The sequence below is a fragment of the Panthera leo genome, chromosome D2, assembly GCF_018350215.1.
Source record: "Panthera leo isolate Ple1 chromosome D2, P.leo_Ple1_pat1.1, whole genome shotgun sequence".
In the NCBI taxonomy this organism is placed as follows: Eukaryota; Metazoa; Chordata; class Mammalia; order Carnivora; family Felidae; genus Panthera; species Panthera leo.
The window spans coordinates 31,583,535-31,606,917 of NC_056689.1; the positions used below are offsets into that span (position 1 = coordinate 31,583,535).

At 55.4% G+C, this 23,383-nt stretch overlaps 1 protein-coding gene across 1 annotated transcript in view; it reads left to right on the top strand.

Moving 5' to 3' along the window:
* SLC29A3 (solute carrier family 29 member 3) overlaps window positions 1-23,383 on the top strand; it is a 43,057-nt gene that overhangs the window by 16,099 nt on the left and 3,575 nt on the right. The window contains exons 3-5 of the mRNA XM_042908552.1: window positions 8,984-9,066; window positions 16,349-16,575; window positions 19,828-19,990. Of these exons, the coding sequence (XP_042764486.1) occupies window positions 8,984-9,066; window positions 16,349-16,575; window positions 19,828-19,990 (473 nt within the window). The remainder of the gene's footprint in view (window positions 1-8,983; window positions 9,067-16,348; window positions 16,576-19,827; window positions 19,991-23,383) is intronic.

Below are 23,383 nucleotides of genomic sequence, written 5' to 3' on the forward strand. Positions count from 1 at the left end.
GAAGGTGTGCCTGAAGGCCTGTGATTTGAGAGCTTGGAGCCGGGGCTCAGCAGGCCACCCAGGCGGGATTTGAAAATTGTTGAATTGCGGTGAAAATTGTTCTGGAGGCAGAGACGGATGGATGTAGGCACAGGGCTTGGGACTCATCGAAGCCGGGAGACAAGAGCGTCCCAAGGCAGGAGTGTGGGACAGAGGAAACTCAACGTGCGGCTCAGGAGGCACCTCTGGTGGCAGAGAGCAGAGGTGGACTGAGCTGCCTCGAAAGAGGAGGAGGAGGGGTGGCCCGGGAGTTCAAGTGCAGAGTGCTGGAGGGAAGGTGTGGCCGTCTCCTGTGGCTGCCGTGACCAGGCGCTCAGATGTGGGCACAGGATTTGCTTCTCACAGTTCTGGCATCCAGAACCCCCAAACAAAGAGGCCAGCAGGGCCATGCTTGCCCCCAAAGACTCTAGGAAGAATCTCGCTTGCCTCTTCCAGGCCCTGGGGGCTCCTTGGCACTCCCTGGCTTGTGGCCGTGCGATTCCGGTCTCTGCTCTGTTCACGTGGCTGTGTCTCAGCATCCAATGCCCTCTCCTGCTTATGTGGACACCAGTCATCGCATTTAGGGCTCACCCTGGTCCCGTGTGACCCCATCTTAACTAATTGTATCCACTAAGACTCTATTTTCCAAGTCAGGTCACATTCTGAGGTTCTGGCTAGACATGGGCACTATTCAACCCATTATAGCCGGGGTGGCCCATGGTATAAGGAGCCTGACCACGCCTTGGTTATGGGTGGGCTGCAAAGAGGCCCCTTTGGAGGAGTCTTTCCCCAGAGCAGTCTGGGAGGGGTAAGGGTAAGCATTGAGGGCATAGGCTGCCTTTCTAAGGAGTTTGTGGCAAAAGGGAGGAGGGACCTGGGGCTGGAGGCAATGAGATCAGACAGGTTGTTTTCCTTAGCTAGATGAGAAGGAAAGCCAGCAGTGAAGAAGAGATGGAAAATGCAGGCAGGGAAGGCAAGTGTTCATGGTGCAAATTTCCTAGAAGTCAGCTTAGGCCATGGGAAGAAGGTGTGCTCTACAACAGAGGTGGGGGAGGCAGGGAGGTTCATTCCCGAAAATCTCAGCCACTCTGCTTATCCCCTGGCAGGGATTCCAGAGGAGGTGTAAAAAAGGATCGCGGACTGGGGAGGGCCTCCAGGGTATTAAAGAGCAAGATTTACAGTGGCCCCGAGGAACCGGGGCCTGGAGGTGATCCATGAGGCCGAGCCTTGGTGGGCTGATGTGGGAACCAAGTACACAGGTCTGGTGGGAGCGCCTGTCCTTTGAGTGGCTGGGTCTGTCTGGCCAACATCTTTCCGGGCCTTACCTGTCCGATTCTGACCCAGCTTTGTTCTGCCCTTGGGCCCCTGGATACCCCATCAGGCCTTGATGGATCCGGGCTCCTGGGTCCCTGACTTCTCTGGGCCCTGAAACTGGCATTGCCCAGCTGCCCCCACCCCCGCCCCTCCGCGCCCCCGTTAGCTTTCCTGGGCCAGTGGCCCCACAGAAACCCAGAGGCAGGAGGCCAGCTGCAGCCCTTGGGGACACCTACCCTCGGCTCACTTCGTGGCCGATGCCAGGGCGATGGCGCCTCCCCGCAGCATCCCAGGCCATAGAGCTCGGCCATCCGAAGGCAGCAAGTTTGCAGCAAACTATTCTTGGCTCCAGCCTGCTCGCTGCTGCTAATTTCATGCCCCTGTGATCCAGGTAACGCTTTGCTGCCTCGAGCTGCCACCCCCGGGCCTGAATCGCTTTTTCTCGCCCCGCAGGAGCCAGCTGCCTCTGCCGCCGCGCTCTTGAGGTGGGGGCTGCCCGAAGCTGCCTGGGAGCCGCCGGGCGGCCGGGCACCGAGTTAGTCTGCCGCAGCTCGTGACTAATTTGCTGCACTTATTTCAAAGTGCCCAAATCGCATTCAGGAGAGAAGCAGCTTAACCAGGGCCTGCCAGAGATAAACGGGCTCATTTCGGGGCCTCCCTGCCCGAAGAAACCTCTTTACCTGGACTCGGAGCCCAGAATTAAATTCTTCCAGAAGAGACGCTTAGCACGGAGCCTCTCGGCGTGGCGGAGGAGGGGGGAAGCGTTCCCCGTCGTAAAATGGGCCTCACATCTGGCCAGCTGGCTCCGGTGGGTTTTTAAATTGCGTTTGCAGAGCGGCTCTCCCCTTTTCCTGGGGTTCGCAAACTGGGCCGGAGTGGGGACGGATGAAAATGAGTTTCTCATCTCCATCACGAGCGGATCGAGTGCCCCGCACCCAGGCCAGAGCAGCTCCCCCACACCTAGCTGGCACCGCGGGGCCAGGCTCCGTGCCCGGTCTGGGTTTGGGACCCCACCTCCCCTCAACCCGGGGCGCGGGGCGCTGCCCGAGTTTGCACAGCCAGGAGAGAAGCTGGAAGCCTGCCCGGCTCTTCCCACCTATTATGTCCTCTGTACCATGGTCCGTGCTCCTCAGCGGACCGTGGCCATCCATTTCGGGTGGCTGACAGAAGTGACGGCTCTTCTCTGAAAATGTTTCCTTTTAACTCTGCTCAGAGCCACAGCCGTGTGGAAATGCCCTGGGGAATGGACCGTTGGGGTTTAAGGAGAAGAGAGTGAACCGCAGAGGGGAGAGGAATCAAACCCCGTCGTTTGCTGGCTTGGGCAGGTCACCCGTGTTTAAGGGCTGGGGCAGAGAGCCGATGCCTCCCTGATGGCACCTCAACTTCCACGAGCTGGTCCCTGCTCACTGCCGGGAAGACGCATGGGCTGCCCACGCCGGCCACTGGGGCGGCCCGGTGACATGCCTCAATCCCGGGGACGTCTGCGAGGCAGGCGGCCGCAGCTAGAGTGGCGAAATATGCCCCCACCCCACCCCTGCCCTGCCTGCAAGAGGAGATCTGCCACTCGCCAGGTAGGCGCCTCTGTGCAGGTGATCCCTTCTGTGGGTCTCCGGCTCCGTATCTGTAAAACGGAAGCACATCAGCGCTGCCTTGCTCTTACAGGCTGTGTCAAGAGCAAAGGGCCTGGGGTCCGTGCAGGCCACGTGTGAGCGCTTTTGGTCACTTGGCAGTTACCTGGTGCTCCGCAGGGGTTCCGTGTTGCTACTTGGGTTACCTGACCAGTGCCAAGGATGACTTTCGGTGTTACTGCTGCCAGGGTGCTGAGCCCCCCTTGAGCCCCCAGGTAACTGCAGCATGCAGGGAGATGGTTGAGGACAGGGAGTTTAGGTTAGATACACAACAAGAAAGATATTCTTTCTTCCTCAGCTGGGCCTCGCCTCCCATGGGCTTGGCGAATTCAGAATGGTGGCAGATGGGGCCACTCCCTGAGCACCCTGAAAGGGGGGAGGGCGTGGCGTGCCCTGGTTACATTCCGGCCTCTCCCAGCGTGTTTGGATTGAATGGTTTTGTCTCAGTTCAGCAGATTCCTGTCAATGCCCAGGAAGTCCGTTCCAACAAAGGAACTTCGTGAGTGGCGAGGAAGCATCCCTCCACGCCTTTGCACATGCTGTTCCCTCCTCTTGGAGTGCCGTCTCTCCACCAGCAGCCCCTCCTCCCCCCCTCTGTCTGGCACACTTCCCCCAGTCTTGCAGGCTACAGTCTGAGAGGGCCTCCTGTGGGAAGCCCTCCGGCCCCTCTTTCTGTCCTCCCGCCACATCTCGTGTCCACTGTGCTCGAGCTATAGGATCGTGCCAGGCCACGTGTTCCCAGAGGGCATCAGGCACCCTGTCTTTTCTCTGTTATACACCAAGCCACCAGCACAGTGCAGGGCACACAGGGGTGGCTACATCTTTGGTAAACAAGGGAAGGGGTTGTTAATCTGATCAACAGTGGCCACCCGGCCGGGCTGAGGGCCGTGGGATTTGCCTCTGGGTCTCCTGACGGCTTGGAGAGGCCTTGTCTTCTCATCACGCCCTGCCCTGCTGCATCCACCCACCTTCCGGCCCTGCCTTCTTGCCGAATCAGTTTTCTGCCTGCAGTAACGTGAGCCCTAGACCGATCTCCTTAGCACTTAGGTTTTCCATGGACTGTATAAACAGGGATGCCGTGGGGCCCCTGGGTGGCTCAGTCAGTTAAGGGTCGGACTTCGGACTTCATGGTTCATGAGTTCGAGCCTCACATTGGGCTCTGTGTTGACAGCTCAGGGCCTGGAGCCTGCTTCGGATTCTGTTTCCCTCTCTCTCTCTGCCCCTCCCCCACTCGTGCTCACTCGCTCTCTCTCCAAAATAAACAAACCTTTGAAAAACAAAAAACAAAAACAAGGCTGCCGTGTTGCATAACTATGAAGAGCTTCATTTATATCATAGCTTCAGGACTGGTGCCTCCTGTGGGTGTGGAAAGCATAGCCTCCGCTGTCACCCGAGGTGGCCTGGTGCCACTGCCCCAGTGTTCTCCTCATTCCTGCACTCCTGCGTGGCTGGAGCTGGCCGTTGGTGTCTTTGGGTTCACCCTGTTCATGGTCACGTTCGTCAGTCATGTTGGGGGGCACCTGGTGTGATAAATAACAGAGCCTTTTGAGGCAGCTCTTAGGAGCCAGTCCCAAGTGCAGGCGAACTATGGCATGAACCATCCCCAGCCATCGCATGACATAAGATTGCCCCATGGGATGGAGATGACAGGTTGCTTTGGAGGGGGCAGGCCTGTTACCAATGTTTTTGAACCAGTATTCGAACGTTTTTGCATTTCCTGGGGTAAAATAGGAGACGGTGGCCCCAACATCCCTTGGAAGAAAACGAGATGAACCCAGGAGGGAAATGCCGGCTGCGAGCCTGCAAAGGGCATCATCCAGGATGGAAAGGAGGGCCTTCACTGGGGGATGCTTCTTAGAAAGGAGCCCAAGGCCACACGTTCCATGCGAATGCCATCTCAGGGTGTGCAGTTCTAGGGAAGCAAGAGTGAGGGAAAAGGGAAGTGAGGCAGAGATGAGAGAGAGAAAACGCAGGCCGCAGCGTTATTGGGCTGGCCACAGCTTTGCGACGAAACACAGCTGGCTGCTCAGGCGCCCAGCACACATCCAGAGAAGCCACGTGGGCCCACCGCATTTCTGAACAGTTGGTCGGGAGAGACGGAAGTCAAGAAGTTTATCTCTTGTCTCCTTTCCATTTCCCGCCTCTCACTGGTCACAGCCTGCCTCGCGGGGCTTCGCCTTCCTCGACTTCGGAGAGTGTCACCTGACCCTTCTCATCGTCACCCGGGGAGCAAGAGCCTCTGGGACGCAGCCCCGCCAGGACCCGGGCACAGGGGTCTCTCCTCAGCAGCCGGCTCCTTCTCTGGGGGCAGCAGTGACAGTGGCTTTATGACCGGAGGTCAGGTAGCGAGGCAGATGTCCTGAGAGCCAGGCAAGGTGAGCAGATCTGGCGGTGGCCCATGAACTGAGTCCTGTTTCTTGGAATCCGTGCACGCCACCCACAAAAAGGATCCTAATTTCAGAGGATTTGACAAGGACCTCAGCAAGCATAACCTTTGTCCCCCTCGTGGGCAGACATATTGGTCTTCGTGTCTGGCAAGATCATGCTCAGCCGTCCCTGTTTCCGATGAGACGCTGAGTTTAAACTACAAGAAGCTGGCAATATTCAGGAAAACCCCGATAGCAGGACCTCAGCTGTCTAAAGCCCTCTTTAATTAGGAATCTATTGCTGTGTAACGAAATACTACCCACTTTAGTGGCTTAAAATAACGCATTTATTACCCCACGGTATCTGTGGTCCAGGGGGCGGGGCACAGCCCTCGGCTCAGGGTCTCACACGGCCGCCATCAAGGGGGTCACCAGGGTTGTGGTCTCTCTGGAGGCCCGGCTGGAGGAGGATCACTTCCAGGCTTACCTGGATTGTTGGCAGAATGCGATTCCTTGCTGTTGTTGTAGGACTCAGAGCTTCAGTTCCTTGCTGGGTGTTGGCCAGAAGCCTCTCTGAGCAACTGGGGGTCAGTTCTTGCCACATGGGGTTCCCCAGCATGGCCACTTGTGCCCTCTAAGCCATCAAGGGAGAGAAGAAAGGAGTCCAACGAGACAGGTGCTACCATGTCGTGTAACATACCCCCATACACACGATCACAGATGTCGGCCCCTTGCTTGGTCAGAAGCAAGTCACAGGTCCCACCCCCACTTAGCAGAGGGGATCACATACAAGGGTGTGAACACAGGAGGCTGGGACTGTGGGGACCATCGGGAGGGTCTGCCCACCACACCTCATTTTGCTAGAACTCTATTCACAGACAAAAGCAGCAAGTAAGTAACCCCCCGCCCACATGTTTATATCAAGAACTAAGTTTAAAAAAAAAAACAACAACAGCTCCCTGGGGTATGCTGAGTCAACCCACATAACCATCTGCAGTCCCCAATCTGTACCAGTAGAAAAATGGCCCAGGGTCAAGTCCATTCTGCCCCTTCTGTGTGCTCTTTGTGAAGCAGAGAAAAGGAGCTCTGTCAACAGAAAGGGAGTCATAAGCCCTACTCGGGCGTCAATATTTAAAACCCTCTCCAACATTAAAAGGACAATTTTCTGCTTAAATATCAACAAACCAGAACATTCAATTACCTAGAAAATCCCCGTTCCTAAAATGTTCAGGGAACCCGAGCTTGCTTGAAAAAACAAAGACAGAGACTCTGCATCCCATGTGATGGTCGTTTGTAGACTGGCCACGGAGCGAGCAGCCACTGAGTAAAGGGAGCCTCGCCGGGGGCTCGGATTTGGGGCAGGCTTGGCCCCCACCTGCAGCTGTCTCTTCCTCGGGGCCTTTCTCCATGGTTCCCGCCTGCCACCTGCCTGGCCTCACGTAGGCTCAGCCACTGTGTCAAGACGTAATTGACTGAGTGCCTCGGACCAGTCTAGGCTCTACTGAGCCCATCAGGGCAGGAACAATGAGGTAGCACCTCAAAGGAGGAAGGCTATTTCTAAGGCTCATGGTTGATGGACCGCACTAGCTGTGATTATCATTTTAATTGCAAGGCCACCACAACCTGATATTCAGGGTGCAGATTTCAAAGACCGCAAAGCACTCTGCAGGCTTAAAAAGGGACCGTGGAACAATCCGTTGCAGACCAGGAGGAGCTCGTTATGATATCTTTCCTTTTGCACTCCACGCTGCTGTCAGACTCCCCCAGAAAGGACAGATCTGACCCTCTCTTTCAAGGTTTGACTCCGTTCCCACCGCTTCGGGGACCTTTCCCCAAACTGGTACTCGTTCCCATTCTCTCTCGTGATCCGCCTTCCTGGTCCCACTCCCCCATCCGGAACCCCTTATAGAACACACTGCTCCTACCTCTGACTTGGCAAAAAAACCCCACAGAATTCTGACATCTCTCCCTGTGGTGTTTTGAGATGAAAATACCTTCACACTCTATCCTACACTCCCAGTGGGATGCTTCGTTCTTAACGGGCAAGAAGCATGTCTCATTCTCCATAGTGATCCCTACAGTCGCCACACTTCTTTGCACATTGGCAAGCTTTTGCACACATTGTCCTTTGTGCTTGGCACATTTGCAACTCAAAATATTTCCTCAGTGAAGTCAATCTGGTGAGCTTTCCGGAGTAGAATATTCACAGCTTCTTTTTTGTTTTGTAGAGTAAACAATATACTTCATATAAAGCCCTTGTATTTGGCACACAGTAAATGCTTAATACGTGTAATCTATTACCACGGTTCAGAACTCATGATCGTTACCAACCTGGGGTTCGTGGTGGAACATACAACATACCAAGCCAAGATCTGTCAGCCTTTTCTAATTTTTTTTAAGACAGGTATATTGAGAGATACCAGATACACAGTAAAATCTACTCTGATGAGTGGACAGTTCTCTGAGTTTCGAAAAACGCTTACAGTTGGGGTGCCTAAGTGGCTCAGTCAGTTAAGTGTCCGACTCGTGATCTCGGCTCAGGTTGTGATCTCATAGTTCATGACTTTAAGCCCCGAGTCAGGTTCTGTGCTGACAGCGTGGAGCCTGCTTGGAGTTCTCTCTACCTCCCTCTCTCTGCCCCTACCCCACTCGTGCTCATTCTCGCTCTCCCTCTCTCTCAAAATAAATAAATAAACTTAAAAAAAATTAAACACACACACACACACACACACAGTTGTCCTACCGCTTTCATAATCAGGATTTCTTTGTCGTGTGGTCTCATGTACACTTCGTCTAGAATAACTCAGAACTGCTTCTAGAAAAATGCCCTTTGTCCTCATCTTGGCCAGTCTAGGAGCCATTTTCCAAAATGGCTTTGACCTTGGGTAACAGCTCTATTGAGGAAGCAAATCCAGAGTTGGAACAAAGTTTCCCTACAGGGATCAGTCTTGGTGTATGTCTTTTTTTTTTAAAAAAAAAAACTAACTTTTTAATGTTTATTTATTTTGAGAGAGACAGACAGAGAGTGTGCTTAGCAAGGAGCCCGATGCAGGGCTCGATCCCACGACTGTGAGATGATGACCTGAACCTAAGTCAAGAGTCCAACGCTTAACCGACTGAGCCACCCAGGGACCCCAGGGTTGGTGTATTTCTCAGAGGCCTCGCTTGGTTGCAGGAACATGAGAATGTGGCTGGGTCACAACACACATTTGGATAACTGAAATTTGGCAGTGGGCAAAGAAGGCCGGTGGGGCACAGTCTTTCTGTGTATACATGCTCACAATTGAGTCCTGTCCCCATTGCCTCCCCTGTGGATGGACACGTAGAATAGGTGGGAGTGGAAAAAAAAAAAAAAAAGAATAGGTGGCAGTGTGGGCTGCAGAGCATTGGGGGGCCTGAGGGCAGGGACAATGTCTTATCCTGACTTGTGTCCCCAGCACTTAGCACAGCTTATGTTGGCGTCTGTCGTGTGACCGAGTAAGTGGTCCTGGGTCGTAAAGAGGCGGGCCCATGCCGTCTTGGGCTAGACTTATCCATCAGTCGTATCTGAAGGCAGTGGGGAGAAGCCCCCCAGGAGGGCCCTGGCTCCGCTCTCGAGTGGGGCCCTCCCATCCCTCCCAGGTGACATCAGCAGCCTCCTCACTTCTGTGCTTGCAGAACTACTTTGAGAGCTACCTGACCGTTGCCTCCACCGTTTCCTCCGTGCTGTGCCTCATGGCGAACTTCCTGCTCGTCAACAGGTAGGCCACTTCCTTTCTCTGCCAGCCCCTGACCCTCACCTCCTTGCGTCTCCACTTGCCTTTCGTTCACAGCGGCTGCTTTTCTGCCGGCTTCAAGGGCAGCAGCCTAAGTAGGAGGCAGGCAGCCCACACTCCTCCATAACGATGGAGAAGTTAGATCCGTGACCTCCCGATGGGATGCCCAGCTGGGGAGCTGGTCTCTCACTTCCCAGCCACACGCCGTGGCATGGTGTCAGCAGCCGGCAGGAGGCATGTGGGGACGTGGGTCTTCCTCCTTTCCCTCTCATGGGAGCCTGTCAACAGCTACCTGGGCCGCAGACTTAGCAACCAAAGGACAGCATGTAGATGGCAGCGGGGGGTTGGGGGGGGGGGCTGGGGAACAAGGGAGGCTGGTTTCCCAAGCATTTCTGAGAGCCATGGGAAGTTGAGAGGCTGGCACCCCCCCAATCCTGGCTCTCGCTCCGGGGGAATGGGTCACCGGCTCACGTGTTGACCACTCGCAGAGGGTCAGTGGGGAACGTCTGACACTGTGTTAGAGTGGGGGCCAGGAGAGAGCTGTGGAGAAAGGACTGATTTAGGAAGTAGCCAGGCAAGTTAGCATGGCCCTTAGTCCCACTGGGGGACTATTGCCATCCACTGTCAATTTAGGTTCACAAGAGCAACAGCCCTAGCTACTCTGCCTACGTTGCCCCTGAGTTACCACCAGAGACCTGGGCTTCTCTGGGCACAGCCTACTGAAACCTTAGCTCACCGATGGCCAATCAGTTTCACTCAGTGCAGCCACATTTATCGTGACTGCCTGGATCTCGGGTGGAACAGGACCCTGAGGCAGGTCCGGCCGCAGGGAGTGTGCTGCGATTGATTGGTGATGTCTGCTCCACGCATGGGAGGAGAGAGGGCAGCACCTGTGCCTCACGTGTGCTAAGCCTGGATAGACCGGTCTCTCCAAACATAAGCTATGGGGCTGTTCCAATCCCCTGTCATTGCGCTAAAATGCCCCCGAAGCACCGTGATTTAAGACCGTAACCGTGGTTAGTATCGCTCAGGATCTGGGAGTCATCAGGCTCAGTTGGGAGCTCTGGCTTTGTGTCTCTCATGTGGTTGCAGACAGCTGGGCTGGAGCCGCTGGGCCTTCGCTGGCCCCTGTCTCCTTCTCCTCTCCTCTCCCCTCCCCTCCCCTCCCCTCCCCTCCCCTCCCCGTGGTCTCTTGCAAGTTGGCCTCAGGCAGGAGGATTTTTCATGGTGTGGCTAAAGAGCAGGTGCTCCAAGAGATCAAGGCAGAAGCTACAAGGTCTCTGTAGCCACATGGTGGCACTGACGTTGGACTCAGCTGGTCAAGGCACTCACCAAGCCCACTTGGTTTCAAGGGGACACAGACCCGCCTGTCAAGAGAAGGAAAGTGAAAGGATTTGCACCCATTTTACAACCAAGGTGCAGGCTGTAAGAGCGAGAAGCAGAATGGTGTCCAGATGGCCTGAGGGCTTTGCAACCCCAATCATAAACCAGCTGACCCTTAACCTGCCTCCTTGTGCCTTCCCCTGGTGCACAGGGCTACCCTCAGTGTCCTCAAAGGTGGGGTGCCGCCTCCAGAGGACCCCCCCCCCGCTTCCAGGAGGAGGCAGAGGAATGGAGCTCAGAGCAGGGCCACGTGTCCCCTCAGCATTGCCAGCCCCTGGAGGGAAGAGCTGTGTCCTTGGCAGAGGCTCACAGGAGGGAAAGCAGGAAGAAAGGAAGGGGACACAAAGGGAGGAGGAGGATGATGAGGGGGTGACAGCCGTGGTGGAGAGCCCCTGGATCTCTCACTATCCCCTCCTTTTCAGGACTCTCATGATCCTCTCTGTTCACTGGCCTGGCCGGCCCTAGGGATGCGGTTTTGTCCAGCAGGGATAGCCCAGCCTCGTACAAGTGACAGATCTGGAGTCATTGTCTGAACTATAACAAAGGGTTGACACCTGGTGACACACAGCGACCCGGGAGGGAGGCCATGACATTAGCCACTTTTCAGGTGAAAGTCAAGAGATGTACCCAAGACCACAGGACCAGTAAGGGATGGCCCAAGCTGGCATCGTACCTGGGAGTGCCTCCTCTGTGGTCGTGAGGTCTAGCAGGCCAGAAGCCAGCCCAGGACAGGGGTCAGCAGTGGTGTCAGGGGCCAGCAGTGACAGGGATCTAGGAGAGTAATCTCTAATAAGAGGAGTTAGCACTTTTTTTTTTTTTTAACTTGTATTCAACTTTGAGAGACAGAGACAGAGTGCAAGCAGGGAGAGGCAGAGGGAGACACAGAATCCGAAGCGGGCTCCAGGCTCTGAGCTGTCAGCACAGAGCCCGACGTGCGGCTCGAACCCACAAACTGTGAGATCGTGACCTGAGCCGAAGTCAGATGCTCAACCGACTGAGTCGCCCAGGCGCCCCGAGCATTATCTCCTTTAATCCTTACAACAGTCTGAGAGCTGGAAACTTGTTACCTTGTTTTATAGATGGGAAGCAGGCTCACGGAGGTCACATGGCCATTAGCAGGGTGAAGCCAGATGAGAACTGGAACCCTTCTCACCCTACACCTGTACCTGGAACCCCTGGACCACTTGCCTCCTAGTTTGCCAGCCCCTCCCTACAGCCAGAGATGCATCACAGACCCGGAAGGAAGGAGGTGGTGAAGGTCTAGGTCTGTCTGTAGCGGGGACAGTGGATGGCCAAGGCAGCCACCCTCCCGAGGTCAGGCAGGGAGCTGGCTCTGAAGGCTTGACGTTACAGGGCACCCTCCAGAAGGTCCAGCCCACCCCAGGACCTGCCCTTGCCCCTCTCCTGCCTCCAGCAGAAGGGCGAGGGCAGTGTGGGGAATGCTCGCAGGCCTCCATCTGTTTCTGGGTTGTGGGAAGATGGTTTGGGGCTAAGCTGTTTTTTATTTAATGTGCGAGATTGAAATGTCTCCTTTTTTCCCCTCCTGGAGAACCCTGGCTTTCTCTGACTGGCTCATCCATAATCTCCAAGTGTTTTATTATGTTAAATCTGCAGCATCATAAATACTTATGAGGAGGATTTACATTTGAGAGACTTATGAAGAAATCAGTCCCCTGGGGTGCTGAGCCCTCATGAGCAAGGGGGTGGGGAGCTGGCAGCCCTCTCAAAGAATCTCATATTAATGTGGCCTGCCCCAGGGTCCCAGGGCTGAAGCAGTCATCTTGGCTATCCCCCGTCCGAGAGCAGAACCACGGACTCCAGGGCAACATTTGCCTGGACTTTCCCCACAATCCTAACGGCATCGCCGTCCCCTGGGCCACGCTCCCTGCCGAAGTGGAAGAAGCAGAGTGAAGCCAGCCTGTCCCACCCCCTTAGTGCCTGTGGGGTGGGCTTCTTGCCATAAAGCTTTATGGGCATTGAAAATAGCCCCAGGCAAGATCCCTGAGGTCCTGGGGCCCAGGGATCAGGGATCAGGAGGAGAAAGGGTCCTGCGGCAGGTAATTCGCAGGTAAGAAGGAAGCCTGTGCAGGTGAGGGGCCTGTGGGGGCAGCAGAGCGGAGCAGGAACTGCATTGCTCTTGTCCTGAATTTGGCATTTACCTCCTCGTCTCCCACTCTTCCCTCGGCTGCCCGCCCCCGGGGGTGCTGGGCGAGAAGCCCCCCAGCTCTCTCCAAAGCAACCTTCCCATTGGAGCAACTAATTACTGTGCTGTGGCAGGCCCCAGAAGCTCCCGTGATGCCATCAGCATTCCTGGGGTGGACTTCGTCTTAGGCCTGGTCTGGGAGGAGGTGGTTAGAGGCAGAGGCCGCTCTCCGAGGTTGGCTTCAAGGGCTGCAAGTGCTCCCAGGGGTCTCCCTGCTATGCTGAGGGGGTCAAGAAGCAGAGAGCGACCGGGGGTTAGGCCCAGCGTGAGAGCCTCCCTGCACTACCCGTAGCCCTTGCCTGCTTGTGCATTTACTAGATGCTCACCGGTGCCTCCCGGGCCCTGTGCCCACCCTGGGCCAGTGGGAGAACAAGACGGGCCACTGTCCTCCTCATGTCTCCCAGGCTGTCCTGGGCCTTCTTCTTGCCCCAAGGATCATGTTAAAGCTTTTTGGCATCGGTCCCCAGCCTCTCTCTCCACTTGATTTCCTTAACATTTATAACCGTAAACTGGAACATTATGTTGAACCAGGCTGTGTGCCCTTGCTAGCTCTTAACTTTGGGGTGTTGGGGCAGTTCCAGTTGCTGGGAGAGGGTGGGGGGCACGGTGTGACAAGGTCGGATGTGTGGAACTACCCCAAGCATCAGAGGTAAGGCCTGACCACAGCCTCCAGGGCACCTGGTGTGCACTTACACCCAATACTCTGGGCCCCCAGGGGCCCAAATGCCCCATCTGCTGCCCATCAGCTCCTGCCCAGGGTGAGGCCCCTGCAGACCCTGGGAAGATGCATCCTGGTGTGGGGCTCCCCAGGAGCAGCCCCTGGAACAGGGATTTAAGTGAGAGGAGTTTACTTGGGAAGTAAAGGTAGAAGAATGGAGAAAAGGGATAGAAGGAGAAGGCTGCTAACACAGGATGCCTATCAAACCAGCTCCCATAGAGAGTGACCCAGCTGGACCCGGGGACTCTGGGAGCCAGTGTGGAGCACACACCTGAGGGGGAGGGAGCTGGGGTGTTTATCCACCCACTTCCCCATCATTGGTTGAAAGCTGCTCTTGGGGCGTGTTAATTACCTGTCACTTGCAGCCTGCTTCCTGGTAGAGGCAAGGCATAGGGGTGGAACATCTAACCATGCTGCTCCCCAGCTAGCAACGCTGAGGTGCCTCTTGGTGCTAGCTGGCATTCTTGGTAATAAACAGTAGTGACCCGAAAAGGGATCACATTGTCCGATCTAGGAGATTGCGTACGTCCCCAGGGCTCTCCTTCTCTTGCACCGTCCCTGGGCTCTGTGTGTGTGTCTGCCTGGCTTCATCCCACATGTGATCTCTCTCCGTGCAGCCGGCCAGGTGGCAGCCAGCAGCCCCCAACACGGTCATGGCAGAGAGTGAACTTCTCTCCACCTTTCGGTCCTGGGGAGGACTGGCTGACCCTGCCTGGCGCACGCGCCAATCCCTAACCCAGTGCAGCGACCAGTGGCATGGGACGCTCCAGTCACCCCAGACCCACTCATCACCTGGGTGATCATCATTTGTGGCTGGGTCAGTGTGGACAATATGGCGGGCCACCTCTCCAGAACAACTTGGCACACAAGGAAGAGGGTTCTTCTTTTTTTTTAATGTTTATTTATTTTTGCGAGAGACAGAGACAGAGTGTGAGCGGGGGAGGGGCAGAGAGAAAGGGAGACAGAATCCGGAACAGGCTCCAGGCTCCGAGCTGTCAGCACAGAGCCCGACGCGGGGCTCGAACTCACAGACCGCGAGATCATGACCTGAGCCGAAGTCAGACGCTCAACCGACTGAGCCACCCAGGCGCCCCAGGAAGAGTGTTCTTTGGGTAAAGGGATGCTGGCAGACAAAGCCTGCACTCCAACTCTATACCCTACTCTGGAGATCAAGTCTTGGCACTTAGCAGGGAGGCAAGACCCTCCAGGATAGGGCTCTGCTTCTCTCCAGCCTCTGCCCCCAGTCTCACCTGCACCCAGAGGCCACTTCAGTTCCCTGAACGTGCCGTGCTCTCTCTCTCACAAGACGTGTGTGCTCACAGCCCGACACACCTTATACTCCAGCTTAGCACCTGCCAAAAGACTGTGTGACACCCAGGGTGGGTTTGGTGCCCCCTTGGACGTGCCCAGGATGCCCTGTGGCCCTCCCAATGGAGCACTGTCCCTTGTCTGTCCTTTGTCTGTCCCACACATCACAGTGCTTGACACACAGTAGTTGCCCAACACACATTTGTGGAATGAACACACCAGAGAGAAGGTGTGTTAACAGAGCTTCAGCAGACCCGGGTCCTCATCCTCGCTCCCCACGGACTCACGCCGCGACCTTGAACTGCCTGTTCGCTTTCTCAGGCTCCCCTCTGCCCCTTACAAAGCAGAGGCAGCACCTGCTCTCCCTCCAGCGAGGATCAGAACGAGGATCAGAAAAAAACTCAAGTTAGCCTGGGGCTGCAAAAGCACTTTGAAAAATCCTTGCTTCTCGTGCTCATCATTTCACACCTATTTATGTACATATATATGTATTTTTTTTTTCTTTTTACCTTTCAGGTCTTTCTTTTTTATTAAAAAAAAAAATACCCGTGTATAACTAATCTGGCTTTTCTCCCAGCCCTCACCCACTGGTTAGCGGGAAAATTAAGCAAACATCCAATCCGGCTTAAAGCTTAGTCTAATCTGATGATTTAAACAGCCCCTTTAGATGATATACTCCCTGGAATAAAAATGTGCAGTTTCTTAGAGAGCCAGCCTTCTCTGCTTCTCCCTTCAGGGCAGTGTCTGGGCAGATGGGGGCTGGGAGGAGTGTATACTCTACTCAGTTGGGGGTCCGCCCTGGGTGCAGTAGCCTGGCATCAGTGGCTGCCCGTGACAACTGAGACCATCCCAGGAGAATCCTTCAGTTCTGGACCACCCGTATTTCCTTCCTTCCGGGGACGTGGTAGAGTGTCATTCTGAGAGCACAGACTAGAGCCAGACCTCCTGGGGTCTCAGCCCAGTGACGTGGAGCAAGTTCTTCAGCGTCTCTGCCCTCAGTTTCCTTCCCTGTCTGTGCAGGAGAGGAGAGAGAGCCTGTCTTATGGGGCTGGTGTGATTCAGCAAGCCAGCACATAGAAAACATTTCGAAGAGTACTTAGCACAAATTAAGTACTCGCTGGGTGATTGCTGTATGAGGATGATGATTTTCTGCCCTTCCCCCCCTCCCCCCGCTGCTAAGTTTTGGGAGAGGGAAGCCCAGAGGGTGGTTGCTCCGTGGAAACATTAGACAGAGCCAGTGGGGGCTCAGCCCTGTGGTGGGGGAGCAGGGACTTGCCTCGAGAGCCCCCATGTCCTCCTGTCCTTGGACCTCACAGCAAGATGAAAAGAAGCAAGATGAAAAGGAGCATTTTCCCTGAGCTGATACTTCCCCTTGAACTCTGCACCCTCCCCTCTGCAGAGCCTCCCTTCGGGTGGATCCATTCTCCTCCCTGCCATGCAGACGCAGAAGCCAAAACCAGAGCAATGGAGTCACTGACCCAAGGCCACAAGCCAGTGAGCCAGAAAGGCAGGATTCAGGCCCAGGCCTCCAGGCTGCAGAGTGGGCCGTCCCAGCCACTGAGCTCACCTGCTTCCCTTGAGAACCTTCGCCAACCCTGGTCTGGCGTGGGAGGCCCCGAGGGGATCTCTAACCGCTTCTGGCATCCCCACTCCAGGGTTCCGATTCGTGTCCGTGTGCTGGCCTCATTGACCGTCATGCTGGCCATCTTCTTGCTGATGACCGCGCTAGTGAAGGTGGACACCTCGTCCTGGACCAGTGGCTTCTTTGCTGTCACCATTGTCTGCATGGCAATCCTCAGCGGCACGTCCACCGTCTTCAGTAGCAGTGTCTTCGGCATGACTGGCTCCTTCCCCATGAGGAATTCCCAGGCGCTGATATCGGGTGAGAGCTGGGCTCCAGGCAGCCGATGACGAGGTCGGGCCCCCTGGGAGTCACGTGGGGGGCGGGGGGGCGGGGGGGGGAGAGGCAGAGGGGAGCATGCAGTGGTCCTTCCAGAAAAGGAAACGACTGTTAGCTGTGTGTCCACTATCTGTTATTGGGTAACAAAGCACCCCAAAACTTAGTGGCTTCAAACACTAACGGGCATTTCTTTGGCCCACACATCTGTGATCTGGGCAGGAGTCGGCGGGGACGGCGGTGGGCTTCCCCGAAGCATGGTGCCTGGGTCTCTAGAGTGAGCATCCCCGGAGACCCAGGCAGAAGCATCATTTCCCTTCATGACTTAGACGAGGAAGCCATTTAGGGCCACGTCTACCGTAGCCACGAGCCCACCTGGATTTGAGGGGAGAGGACACAGACCCACGTGTGACAGCGGGACAACATGAAAACCATCCTGTAAGAAGAGCAGGCGGGAGGGAAGCCAGTTGCAGCCAATTTTGGCAAGAATGTGTGCCTACCAAGCACCGTCTCCTGGGACCGCATCCCTTTCTCCCCTTCCTCCCTGTCCCTGCGCCTTCTGTCCCCTTCCGTCTTTCCTCTTCCTTCCTCTTAGCTCCTCCCCCTTTTCTTCCTTTCTCATTTTATAGAAGACTTTGTGCCAGGGATTCACAGATGAACAAGACCCAGCCTCTCAGCAGCCGATAGCCTGCCTAGCAAATAAACACCTCCATTAACCTTGAACTCTGGCATCCTTTGGGGACGCAGCTGTGTGACTCGGGCCAACCCCTCTGGCTGAACTTTGATGCTGATCCTAAGCCTGGTGTCCAGGCCTCGGCAGCTCTGCTCCCTCGCTCAGATGTCCCAACAAGATAAAAAGGAGGTGGGTCAGTAAGAATCTGTGCTTTTGCAGAAGACACCATCCCTTAAGGCAGAACCAGGGGCCCAGCTGCCCTGTTCGGTGTCTGGGCACGTCCCTGTTGTGTGAGGGAATGCCGTAAGCATTTGCCCACCCGAGAAGAATTTCACGAAGAATCTGCTCTGTGTCCACTAATTAATCATGCCAGGCTGTACGTGGCAGGGATGACAAATACCTTGCACAAGTGTGCCCATGCCAGTGCCAGACATCACTAATAGATCCGCACCTTTCCTCCTGAGCCTCTGAGCCCTTCTCAACTCACCCACTAGAGGTGTTTGTATCACCAGATCGGAGTTCAGATGTGAGCTCAAGTCTGTTTGCCATTTTCGCCATCAGATTAGGCTTTTGGCTGTATCCCGGGAAATCCTGGGGCCTAAAGGAAAATAAAGGGGACCCGTTGCCAGGTTTCTTTCTTTCTTTCTTTCTTTCTTTCTTTCTTTCTTTCTTTTTTTTTAATGTTTATTTATTTATTTTTGAAAGAGAGAGAGAAAGAGAGCACAAGCCAGGGAGGGGTCAGAGAGAGAGGGAGACACAGAATCTGCAGCAGGCTCCAGGCTCTGAGCTGTCAGCACAGAGCCCTACATAGGGCTGGAACTCAGAAACCACGAGATCATGACCTGAGCTGAGCCTAAGTCGGATGCCACCCAGGAGTCCCTATTCTAAGTTTCTGGAATACAATCGATAAGCCCCTAGCAGTGCTTCAAGAAGGACACGCCTAGCCTGAGGGAAATGGCCCTGATCATCACCAGAGTCTCCGAAAGGAGTCCTTGTCCCCTCCTCTCCCTCCATCCTGCAAGGGGCCTTTCAGGTACAGTTGGCCACCTGTGAATCTTCTAGAAAAGGGGACTCTCCTATGAATTTTTCAGAAAGTCCGTTTTTGAAAAAGTGGAGAATTCTGGTACACAGGCTTCAGTATTAATTACCCTGGGCCCTAAGCCAGTATCATCACTCTGTGGCGCCCCCATCGGGTGTCCCTCCCCCTGGAAAATCGGAGGTGGCCCCGTCTCCCAGAGACCCCCCCACCCCACCCCACCGGCCCCCATCGCTTTTCGTCCAGAGGAGCCCATCTGTGAATTCTGCGTGTGTTGGCATCTGAGGAACAATTCATTTGTTTTGGACTGGTGTTTTTTTTAAACCCCTCATTTGCATGTATTTCCATAACTGATGAGATAAAAGGAGGGAGTCATGAAAGATGAGCTCCCCGAGGCCTGGTTTGTTGTTGATGATAATATTGTAAATTCCCTACAAGTTGGGGAGAGAGAGGGAAATCAATAGGCAGTGATGTTAAGATCTCTTCCTCAGGGCAGCCGGGAAGTGTCTTACTGAAGTTTAGCTCCATTTCTTACAAAACACCCAGGTGGGGATTACAGCTTCTCGGAAGTTGGCTCCCTCTTGGCAAGGGGTTTACCCTGTTGTTGCCGCTTTGATGTAGGAGGGACAGAAATAGCCAAACGCTTAACTGGGAATCAGAGAGGCTTGATAGGGCGTTTCTGTGTGCCAGGCACCCTTCTGAATGCTTTATGTGTAGTAACCGTTTTTATCTTCACCGCAGCCCTTTGAGGTGGGTATGAGTAGCATCCCCATTTTACAGATGAGGAAATGGAGGCCCAGAGAGGTTCAGTGACTTACTGGAGGCCACGCCGCCAGAAGCGGGAGAACCGGTATTGGGCTCAGGTGTTCCGGTTCCAGAGTCTGAGCTCTTCCTGACTGTGCTAGCTTTCATTTCTTTGCCATCCTTTTAAATCCCAGTCTCTGGCCCACCCAGGCTAAGAAGGCTCACCCTGAGGCTAGGGAGAAAGGGTCGTCCATCAGGGCAGTGGGCTGTTCCCTGCAGAGCCGCAGAGGTGTCGGGGGGAGTGTGGGCGAGGCCCTACACTGTCCCTCTCCACTCCTGCTCTGTGCAACAGTGGGCAGAAAAGTGCCCCCTGATCAGAGCTGTGTGACAATGACAGAGCAGCCCGTGCCCACGCCGACCGGCTTGCTGTTTGCGTTTTGCACGAAGCACCTTCCTGCCTCCTTGAGAATCCGTATCCCGATCCCCTATTGTGGGCAGACTCATCCATTCAGCCAGGCAGTGCAACGTACCCACCAGGCCTCCCGTGATGGATAGGACGAGTATTAGCCCCATTTTACAGACTGACAAGCCATCTGCCCCGGAGCCTGACACCCCACACGGTCATAGGGTGGGTGCTCAGGCCGCGCTCGGATCCTGGGAGAGGCCGCAGCCGGCTCTCAGCAGGGGGAGTTTTTTATCTTGGTTCCTTTAAGCCTGAGCAGAGAGGGGGCGGGCCCGGGACCCGGAGGGTGGACCCATCCTGACCTTCTGGTGCTCTCTGCAGGAGGAGCCATGGGGGGCACCATCAGTGCCGTGGCCCTGCTGGTGGACCTGGCCGCGTCCAGCGAGGTGACGGACAGCACTCTGGCCTTCTTCCTGACCGCGGACGTGTTCCTGGGGCTGTGCGTGGGGCTCTGCCTGCTGCTGCCGCGGCTGGACTACGCCAGGTGAGGCCCGCCTGGGCCCGCGCCTTCCTCTCGGGCCTGGCTTCCGTCTTTCAGTGATGCGCTCGCGGTCTTCCGCCCTCTGAGTGGGTGTCCGCTTTGTTTTCTCTTCCTGCCCGCCGCCCCACTGGGGTGGGAACCCCCACCCCCCACCCCCCGAGGGCAGAGACAGTGTGGGTTTCGCGCGGTGCCGCACCCCGGAGCCCCGAGCTCTCCCCGGCTCGTACTTGTCTCATCCGTCGGCCGGGCCAGTGGATCCGGGCGGTGGCCTTTGCGCTGCCCCCTGCCTCCCCGCCCGGCCGGGGTCTGTCACGTTTCAGACGGGGATGCCAGGCGGCGGGAGTGGGACCGAGGGGAGATCACGATGAAAACCAGCTCCGTTCGCCCAGCGCCCGCGCTGGCTTCTGCCCTGTGCTGGGCCCGGCCTGACGGGCCACCTCTCATCCGGGGCTCATGCACCTGTTCCTCGTAGGGTGCGGCACTACGCTTTATCACCACCGTCCCCATTCACACACGAGAAACCTGGCTCCCAGGGGCTGAATTTCTTGCCCGAGGCCCACAGCCGGCCAGCAGCAGAAGCAGGACTCAACCCCGACTCCAAACCTGCGTTCTATCCACTGTCTTCCCAGGCCTCTCTCCACCCTGCGGCACCTCTCTCCTTACTTCCGTCCTTCTCACGCTTTCTCTCTCTCTTTCCCCCTTTTTGTTTTCTTTCTCAAGTCCCAACTTAATTTATTTGTTTGTTTATTTAAGAGAGGGAAAGCGTACTCACAAGCAAGAGAAGGGGGATAGAGTGAGGGGGGCGGGAGGAGAGAATCACAAGCAGGCTCCACAGTCGGTGTAGAGCCTGACACGGGGCTCGATCCCACCACCTTGGGATCATGACCTGAGCCCAGATCAAGAGTCAGATGCTCAACCGACTGAGCCACCCAGGCGTCCGTCCTCCTCTTTCTTTCTTGCTTCCTGCTGTTCTTTTAAAAACAACCCTTAACTCGGCTTTTTTTCTCGGCTTTTATGCTTTTCAAGGCCTCTTCATGTAGGAGATGGCAGGAATTGTCTAGCCCATTCTCTAGGTGAAGAAACCGAGGCAGCGAAGGCCGGGGGAGCAGCCGGTGGCCCCACGGTGTGGGAACTGGCAGAGCCCTTCCACAGGACCCCATTTCCACAGGACCCCATTTCCACAGGACCCCATTTGGTGTGGTGGCACTGAGCTAAGCGGTTTACACGCATTTCTTTTCTTCATTCATCGTGTGCGACAACTGCGTGCCGTCGTGACTGCCCTCCCCCATTTTACAGATGAGTAAACTGAGGCTTTAGCAAGTTAACAGAGATGCCCGGGTTGCCCACCTGGTGGGTCACAGGCTGGGATTTGAACCCGGATTTGTTTCCACAGCTGCACCCTTTGCTCCACATCATGCCGCATCCCCGGCTTGTGACTGCGAGGGTCTTTGGTCATCACGCCTTCCTCCTGTCCCGCTGAGAAAGTCTCCTCGGTGACCCCCAGGGCCCCCTGCCTTCACCAGAGTCTGCCGAGGCACATGTTTCTTTCTCCAGTTGGAGGACCGGTGTCACTTCAGCAGGGCTCAGTGGCCTCCCGGGGATGGACGGGGACCGAGCGCCCTCACGCTGGGTGTCCCAGGTGGCCACGGACCCATGAGCCTACCCACCCCCTCCGCAGCACCTTCAGGGCCCTTCATCAGAAGTTGCCTAGTTGTGCTGCACGGCACCGTCCCTGTGATCCCTGAGGTCTGGCTGTTCACTGTCCCCAACACCACACACCCTGCGTGATACCTCGTTGCTGCCACTGAATTTACCTTTGAGTCACAGAGTGGACAGAAGGCAGGAGCCTCCCAGGGCCCCTGCTCTTTGCCTGTGTCCTGTTTTACGGTGCTTCGCATGGGTCTGTTTCCAGTGCGGTGGCCAGGCTTCCCCGTTTGCCCGGGACGGAAGGGGTTCCCATGATGAGGGGCTTTCGGTGCTAAAACCAGGGCAGTCTCAGCAGAGACAGTGGGTCACCCTCGTTTCCAGTCTCACGTGGGCAGGCCAAAATCCTTTCCAGCTGAGCCTGTGAGACAGGGAACGCCCAAGGGCTACGCCGCCCCGTGGAAGCTTCTCTTTCTTTGCTGACTAAAACTTTGGTCAAGACTTCTGGGTTGACAGAAGCGCATCTGAGGACGGGGCTTTGGAGACACCGGTGCTCCCGGAGCTGCTCAGACTAACTCGTAGTTAAAAGGGAGCCCACGGGTGCTGCCCCAGGAGGAACGGAGCCACAGGGCCTGGTGGGAGACTGCTGGCTGGGGGAGGGGGCACATGAGACAGATCTGAAAGAACTTAATGAGGAAGGGCTTTGGCCAGGGGAACTTGGCGTGGAGCTTCCCCAGAGCGGACTTAAGGCTGGGACCTGCTGCTGAGTAGAGGGGGAAGTCAGAAAACTCCTTTCCCTAAATAGTGGTTGTGAAACAAGACAGAGTTCAAGGCCGCAGTGCCCAGCTCAGCACCGCATGGAAATGTGACTCGGAAGAGGAACCGTCCCGCCAACTCGCTTGTCATCTGTAGGCACTTAGGATGGGTGGACCCGCAGGGCGCTCGGAAGCTCATGGCTGCAGCACTCCTCCATGCTACGGACGAGGAAACTGAGCCCGGAGAGGTTGAGTGACTCGGGCAAGGTCACACAGCAAGATAGCAAGGCCAGGTGACCCAAGCCTTTTCTACTCTGGTCAGAGGAGCAGAAATCGAAAATATTGGTAATATTCAGTGTTGAGGATATGGGCGGGAAAGACACCTGTATAGGCTTGTTAGTTACAATTGTGTTTTGAAGGGTCACTCTGTGCCTGGGGATTTAGCTGGAAACAGGCAAACAGGGTTCTTGCCCCAGGGAGCTGTCTTCTATTGGAGGAGCCAGATGATAAAACCAGTAAACTCATCTAATGATTACAAATCGTGGTCAGTTTTTTCGAAGACACAGACGATCGCGCGTAGAGATTTAAAGGGACAGGTTACTGTCGATAGGGCGGGGGAGTGGGACAGCGCAGAGATAAATTGTTCCTACCTGTTTGCCGAGCAGTTTCCTGATATCTTATCAAAATGTTAAAGGTCCAAACCGTTTGATCCAGAAGGTCGTCTTCTAGAAATCTGTTCTCCTGAAATACGAGCATACATGCACAGGGTGTCTGTATAGGATTATTCATCGCACTGGTAATTTGCAGTAGAGAGAAATTGGAGCTAACCTAAATGTCCACCAGAAGGGGAGCAGTTACATTGTATGTTTATACAATGAATTACTGTGAGCTACACAACAGAGAGGCATCGAGTCACATCGAGCCACGCGTCTTCATGGTAAAGACAAACCACCAGATCTTGTCCTTAACGCAACTATGTGCACGCATTTAGGTATTG